This window comes from Propithecus coquereli, unplaced genomic scaffold (assembly GCF_000956105.1).
Source record: "Propithecus coquereli isolate 6110/MARCELLA unplaced genomic scaffold, Pcoq_1.0 Scaffold173, whole genome shotgun sequence".
In the NCBI taxonomy this organism is placed as follows: domain Eukaryota; kingdom Metazoa; phylum Chordata; class Mammalia; order Primates; family Indriidae; genus Propithecus; species Propithecus coquereli.
Genome location: NW_012141969.1, coordinates 4,722,955 through 4,731,069, shown reverse-complemented (window position 1 = coordinate 4,731,069; position 8,115 = coordinate 4,722,955). Strand labels below are relative to the sequence as shown.

The 8,115-nt window shown below is 32.7% G+C and overlaps 1 protein-coding gene across 1 annotated transcript in view; it reads left to right on the top strand.

Annotated features, from left to right (window-relative positions):
* The window catches only part of CFAP47 (cilia and flagella associated protein 47), a 573,852-nt gene that overhangs the window by 263,039 nt on the left and 302,698 nt on the right, over positions 1-8,115 (top strand). The window contains exons 30-31 of the mRNA XM_012642083.1: positions 5,590-5,687; positions 5,979-6,095. Coding sequence (XP_012497537.1) covers positions 5,590-5,687; positions 5,979-6,095 — 215 coding nt within the window. The remainder of the gene's footprint in view (positions 1-5,589; positions 5,688-5,978; positions 6,096-8,115) is intronic.

The following is an 8,115-nucleotide window of genomic DNA, read 5'->3' as shown; positions in this document are numbered from 1 at the left end:
CGAAGTTGGTTTAACATAAATGCTGATCAGTGTAATACATCATATTAATATAATAAAAAAGGAAGAAAAATTGATACTAATATTTCAATGGACACAGAAACAGAAAAATCATATCTAGCAAGGGACTTGTATCAAGAATATATAAGAAAATACTTACAAGTCAATAAAAAAAGAAGAAAACACAATTTAAAAATGGGCAAAATATTCGAATAGACATTTTTAAAAAGAAGATAAACAATTGACCCATAAGTACTGGAAAAGATGGGCAACATAATTAGTCATTAGAGAAATGCAAAACAAAATCACCGTGAATTAGCATGTGGCACCAACGTAGATAACTAAAATTAAAAAAATAATAGACTGTAACAAGTATTGGCAACAATTTGTAGAAATTGGAACCTTTATACATTGCTAGGTTGGTAGTTTCTCAAAATATTACAAATAGAATAACTAATGAAAGGGGCTTTGCATATGTAGGGCAGGGAGTGTATGAGAAATCTCAGTACTTTCCACTAGATTTTGCTCTGAACCTAAATCTGCTCTAAAAAATAAAGTCTTTAGAAAAACAGATTAGCAATATGATCCAGAAGTTTCACTCATTGGTTTATACTCAAGATAACTGAAACTATATGACCACACAAAAACTCCTATGCAAATGTTCATAACAGCATTATTGATAATAGTAAAAAATTAGAAATAGCACAGATGTCCATAAACCGACTAATGGGCAAACAAAATGTGGTATATTCATAAAGTAGAATAGTTTTCAGCCATAAAAAGGAATGAAGTACTGATACATGCTACAACATTAGTGAACCTGGAAAACATTATGCTAAATAAAAGACATCAAAACACAAAAGGGCACATATTTTATGACTCCGTTTCTATGATGTGTCCAGTATAGGCAAATCCATAATGTAAGAAACCAAATTTATTCATTTCCAGGATATGAGGGAAGAGAGAAATTGGAAGTGACAATGAATGAGTATGGGGTTTCTTTATGTGTTGATAAAAATATTCTGAAAGTAGATAGTATAACTCTGTGAATATACTAAACAATAATGAATTGAACAATCAAATTGGGTGAAATTTATGTTATGTAAATTATATCTCAATAAAACTGTTATAAAAATGTAGTATTATAATCACCTAAAATAGAAGTTATATAGAAATTATAATCTTCTTAAAAATAAGTGAATGCACTTATTCTTTCAATGCATTAAGTGATTCAATTTTATCTTTAACAGTCATATCTCTAATTCATAATACTGTTTAATACCAGGACTTTTATTACTATTTTAATATATCCACATACTTGAAGTGAGGTAATGTGAAAATGGATTAAAACATAACTTCCCAATTAAAATTTTAAAAAATGTGCAGAGCATCACTTAATTGTTCTGGTTCTTGACAAATGATAGCTAGATTAGACTCCTGATTCCCTCTCCAGAAAACAACCATAGACCAACATGTCTCAGATAGCAGTGTGAATACAAATCACCTGGAGATTTTGTTAACCTATTTTTATGTTTCAGTAGGTGTTGAGTGGAGTCAGAAATTCTGCATTTTCAACAAGGTTCCATTTGGTGCAGGTGCTGCTGATTCACTTTGCTCGGTTAAGGTAGCAAAACCTTAAAGGGAGTATAGAAGAGAGAGTAGCTTATATCAAAGGAACTATCATGAACACAAAGAAAATTCTTGACATGTCTAAAACTGTGTTAAACTGTGATGAGGGCTTGGCAACAACCTTGAATATATATATATATATATATATATATATATATATACACACACACATACACACACATAAAAGATACAAACACGGGATTAGAGATTAGAGAAGAGCTTTAAACTTTTGTTTTTACCTCTTTCCAATGTTGTCCTCGAAGGATCATTGCCATCTATTCTTACTATGAGCCACATTTGAGTAGCAACAGCCCACACTACTGATGTTTGACAAGTAATTTCAAAGCAGTTCCAAAGTTGTGATGTGTTGAAGTAAAATAGGTACCACTGGTTTCTACTTGGGAAGGTAGAGAACTGGAAAGAGCTTTGCTCATATCCTTATAACAGCAAACGCCATACGAACACCAAATTTTCAATTTTTCTTGAGCTCTCCAGAAAGCTGTGGTTATAGGGCCACAAAGTTGCCCTGAATCCAGGGAGGAACAGGTGCTTACCAGAAGAAATGAGACTATAGCAGTGGTCTACCTGACAAGCTTGACACTCTTAAGAATGGTTGAGTTAGGGTGGTTGGTGAATTGGTAGAAGGCAAGTATATACAGTAAGAGATCATGAAGTCCCTAGGGGCCACAGTTATAGGAAGAGTCTGCATCTTCCTGCAGGTTTTTACTCCATAAACCTCACCAGTCAGTCACAGAAATGACTGGATTTAGTCTGAAAAATGTGTACCCCATAATTCAGACCTGGAATACAGGCAAGCAATTCACCCAGCCTCCTATATACCTGTCTTCATTTTGCGTTGCTATAACAGAATACCACAATCTGTGTAATTTATAAACAGTAAAAGTTTATTTGGCTAACAGCTCTGGAGGCTGGGAAGTCCAAAATCAAAAGACTGCATCTTATGAGGGCCTTCTTGGTGCACCATATCATGATGGAAGGCATCACATGGTGAGAGAATGCAAGAGAGGATGTGGAAGCATGTGACACAGAGAGAAAAAGGGAGCCAAACTCCCATGACAACTAACTTAATCCGTGAGAACAGCATCAATTTATTCATGAAGGCATAACCCTCATGGCCTAATCACCTCTTAAAAGTTCTACCTCTTAATACTATTACAGTGGCAATTAAATTTTGATGTGAGTTTTAGAGGGGACTTACACCCTTATAGAACAGATGTGTTAATCTATGGGAAGGACAACACATACTGTCATCTTGAAGGCCCAAGTGAAAACTCATGGCAGCTGGAAAAAAAGAAAGAAATAGAGAGAGAGAGAAAGAAAAATTTATCAACAGCAGCAAACCCCACCTCTACCCCTGAGAAGGGGGCAAAAATTCAACATGACTATCAAGTAGAAAATCCAAAAAAAATTGCAAAAAATTCCTAGAACTAGTATATGAGTTTATCAAGATCACAGGATATATGATCAGTACACAAAAATAAATTTTATTTCTATATACTAGCAGTAAACAGTTGGAATTTGAAATAAAAATATACCATTTAACATAGCACCATTGAATGAAATACCTAAGTATAAACTTAAGTTGCAAAATTAAATATTATTAGGATATCAAATTGATAATGTAGATTAAATGTAACACCAATAAAAATTCCATCACATTTTTTGTAGATATGAATAAGTTGGTATAAAAATGTATATATGTATATATAAAAGCATTGGGACTACCATAGCCAAAACAATTTTGAAAAAGTTAAAGAAATTTACAAACTACAATAATCAGGACTGTGTGGTATTGATAAAAGGATATATGTATAGATTTAAGGAATAGAATAGAGAGACCAAGAATATGCCTATACAAATATAATCGACTGATTTTTGTGTGTTTATAAAAGTGCAAAAGCAATTCAATCAAGGAAGGATAGTATGTGCAATAAATAGAGCTTGAACATTTATAGGTGCATGTGCAAAAAATGAACCTTGACCTATACCTCACACTTCATACTAAAATCATCTCAAAGTAGAACATAGATTTAAATATAAAATATAAAACACAAAACTTCTATAAAAGTCATAGGATAACATTAGCATAACCATGGCTTAAACAAAGAGTTCTTAGATATAAGGCTAGAGCATAATCCATAAAAAATAATAATGTATTGGACTTTACCATACTAAAATTTCTGCTTTGTGAAGGACACTGTTAAGAGAATTAAAAGACGAGCTACAGACTTAGAGAGCATATTTTTGAATTACATAACCCACAAATTTCTTGTATGCAGAATACATAAAACATTCTCAAAACTTAATAAGAAAATATACAACCCGACTTGAAAGACAGTCAAAAGTTGTGAACAAATACTTCACCAAAAAAAGATAGAGAGATGGAAAATAATCATATGAAAATTGTTCAGTACAATTACTAGGTCCAGCAATTCCTTTTCTAGGTATTTACTCAAGAGAAATTAAAACTGATGTTCACAGTAAGTTCTGTATGTGAAAGTTTATAGCAGATTTTCATAATTGCTCCCAAACTGAAAACAAACCAAAGCCCTTCAATCAGTGAATGGATACACAGTCTGTGTTGAGTAGCATAAAATACAATGCTAACTCAACAATTAAAAGGAAATAAACACCCTAATGATTCACACAACACGGATCCATCTTAAATGCATTTCACTAAGTAAAGAAGCTGGATAAACAAGACTACATATTGATATTGTGTGAGTCCATGATTATGGTATTTTGGGAAAGGTGAAATTACAGGGATGAAAAACACATTGGTGTTTGCTAAGGGCTGACAGATGAGGGTAGGAGTTGATTACAAAGGTGCAGCACATCAGAAATTTGTGGGTGATAAAACTTTTCTGTATGGAAATATTGTGGTGAATACATGTAAATGTATCCCTAAAATTCCTATAAGTGTACACCACAAAGAGTGAATATTAGTGTATGAACACTAAGGTGCTCATATGGAAGTAATGTTCATTGTGTACTGGTTGGGTGGGAGTGGGGTTGCGGAGGTGGGTAAGCTCAGAACTAATGGATGTGGTGTGCATTGTATGGGGGAAGGGCAAGCTTATAGCCCTGTCTTGGGTGAGGCAAAGGCATTATATGTAACCAAATGTTTGTACTCCCATAATATCCTGAAAAAAAAAACCCTATGGATCATTAAAAAAATGGGAATGAAGGGATTTGGAAGCATTTATGAAAATCACCAATTTTTCCCCTTGTTTTCAGATAGGAAATTATCTCAACCATGAAGAATCTAGGACCTTTTTAGAAACTTTCTAAGAAAGGAAATGTCTTGTTCAACATAGCAATAATTTGCACTGTTTAAATCACCCTCTACTCAGTATAGGCCAGTATTTCAGATATTCACTTAATATCCAGGTATTTTCACTTTTTGTTCCAATCTCAGCATAGTAATCTTGTCTATAATTGAGAATTCCTTTTATTACTCCTCTATCTTGTATTGTCTTTAACAGGTCAGTTTTTGTTTGTTAAGCCATAAATCTCCAACCCCTTCCACATACTTATCTCCATGTGGAGTAATTTCTGCAACAAATAGGGAAACTGGTGCACATACTCTAGAGTTAACAAGTAATCCCATGCTTTCTGAGCCTCCTTACCCATGCTGATGATCACTGATCAAACATGTCAACCTCAAGGTACTCAACAGAATGAATAATTTTGAAGTATTGGATTAGCGTATTTTTCATTGACATCAAAATAAAGAAGAAAGCTTGAAGTTGCTTATAAAGCCTTACAAATAACTTTCATAGTATTAAGCTTCTGAAGTTTAAAATTTATTTTTATTTTCAAAATAATATGCATTTTGTTTTCCCAGCAAAGGTATAATTTTCTTTGGCTATTGCTCAAATTTCCATAACTTTTAGCAAAGTAAAATTATTGTTATATTTACTCTCCCCTTTTTTGAAACAGATATTATCCCCTCTGAGAGATGGATAGTAAATTTCGACAAAGACCTTGTAGATGGCCTTGTTTTTGCAACACAGTTGGCAGCCTATTGCCCATTTTTGGTAAGAGTCATTTTTAAGCACCATGGTCTTCTATTATTTGAAAGAATTTAATTATTAAAATTTGAAGTATAGTTCCTATAAACTGATTCTTTTAAATGTCTTAATTTTGAGTCAAACACTTGAATCTGAATAGCTAGCATTTCCTTTTTGTTTATTCTTACATTTTGATTGTAATAGTCTATTACTAACATACGTTAATATTTAAATCATTCTTTGCCAAACTACAAAGAACACTTAAAAAGTAGCAATTTTTATTCCATTACCAAAGGGTTTGGTTGCTGTCTTTTCCAGATTGAGTCTCATTTTATAAATATGTACACAAGACCAAAACGTCCTGAACAATATCTGCACAATAACATCATTGTCATAAATGCTTTTCGTGAAATTGGCTTTGACATGAACGTACAGGTGGGTTCCTTTATATTACACATTCTATAAATATTTTATAAGTTTCTTCTGTTAGTTTACTTCTTTTTAATATTGCTTTGTTCATAATTTTCAGTCTTAATTGAAACAGACTTTTCATAGGTTATTGCTGAAATGTGGAAATTGAAATATAACTCCACAGAAATCTACTATTTTTCAAATGTATATAATTATTTACATTGAGTTGTCCATACTAAGAAAATACTTGTAGTCCAGGTGTCTAAAACCACAGAATAAAGCTTGAGTGCATTATTATCATTACCCAAGGTCTAAGAATGAACTAAAGGAGCAGAGTTATTCAAACATAGATGATGTATTATCATCTTCTGATTTAGTAGCCAAAAAAAATACAGATTTTAATTTTGATTTTAAAATAAATCTTTGTGTAGAGATCACAATGGCAATATACATTTTATTTATATGTTGACCTCCCAGTTATAATTCCATTCAACCATTCACATCAAGTCCTTAATATCAATAATCAAAAATATATTGTATGCTTACTATTTTATGAGCTCTTTGGTACTTTGGGTTAATGATATAATACAATAGATGATTCCTGGCTTTTGAGAATATATAAATTCATTGAATTATCAAGATATTTGACTGTTAAAAGATAAATAATATTCTCATTTAAGTGTCAATAGGAATGTATGCAAAAAATAAAATGTGGAATTCAAATGAAGGAAGAGATCAATGTGATGCAGACTGATCCACCAAAGACAAAGACATTGTGGAAGAGACAGAAGTTAGTTGGAGTCTTGAAAGGTGGACTGGATTTGGATTGGCAGTGGTGAAAGAGGAAGTTGTTTGCTCAGAGGGAATAGCATGAATAGAATGTAGAGTGTGAAAAAGGATGAAGGAAAATACATGAAGGAAATTGTGTGATAAGTTTCACCAGTTGAAGTTTGTTATCAGAAACGTATACGTAGGCATGTTTTGGAATATTGAATATCAGCATAAAAGGCCAGGAGTTTATCAGATGGGTATTATGGGAAATAAAAGCCTTTATTTTTGCAACAAGTCAGGATGGACTGAGAGGAGAGGAACTGAAGAAAGGGGACCCAGACCAATCAGAATGAAATTTCAGCTGATCAAGAAGGACAGTCATTACTTTCTCTACTCATCATTTTGATGCGGACTAAAAACAATAAGCTTATATAGGAGAATTGATGTGGTTTGCTACACCTGATGGCCAGCTACAAAGGAAGGGCACAGGAAAAGAACCAAACAACTTTGAGTTTTCCATTCTGTGATCCAGAAAGATGGATGATGCTAGTGCCCAAATACAGCTTGGTATAAAGTGATATTTTATACCTGCTGGAAAAATGAGTTTCATAATTGCTTACTTTTTTCCTTTCATGTTAAAGTCACTTTGTACCCAACCTGACATTTATTTTCTTTTTTATTGCTAGAGTTGTAAAGAGAAACTGCAATCAAAATTTTTGGTCAGAGAGTTCTTTTATAATAGCAGAGTTCTAAGGACAAACCCTAATAAAAGACTTTGGTTTTAAAGAATAAAAATATTATATTTCTCATGAATCCAACAAATTATTTAACTCCTCCATGAAAGACACTGGATAAACCCTGCAGGGCTATAGATATGGTTAAACTACACTCATACCTTCAAAGATGTTGCAGACTAATAATGACAGGTTACATGAAAAAAAGGCTGATGCAAAACAGACAGTGAATGCCACAACAGACATAGAACAATGTGCTATAAGACTCAAAGGAGCAAGAAGTCACCCTAATAAGAATACCAGGAAAAGTTGCATGGGACACTTGGTGTTTAAGCTGGCCCTTAAGAGCTCAGTAGGGATTCACAAGAAATTTAAAATATCTTTGTTTAGAAAATTCAATTAATCATAAATTGTGATTCTCTGCTTTTTTATTTCCTCATATATGTTGATTCAAGATATTTATTGTGTAATCAAAAATGCTTTAAAAATTATTTACTAGGTAAAAATGTAAAAAAGTCCAAGATTTGATAAATGGAGAA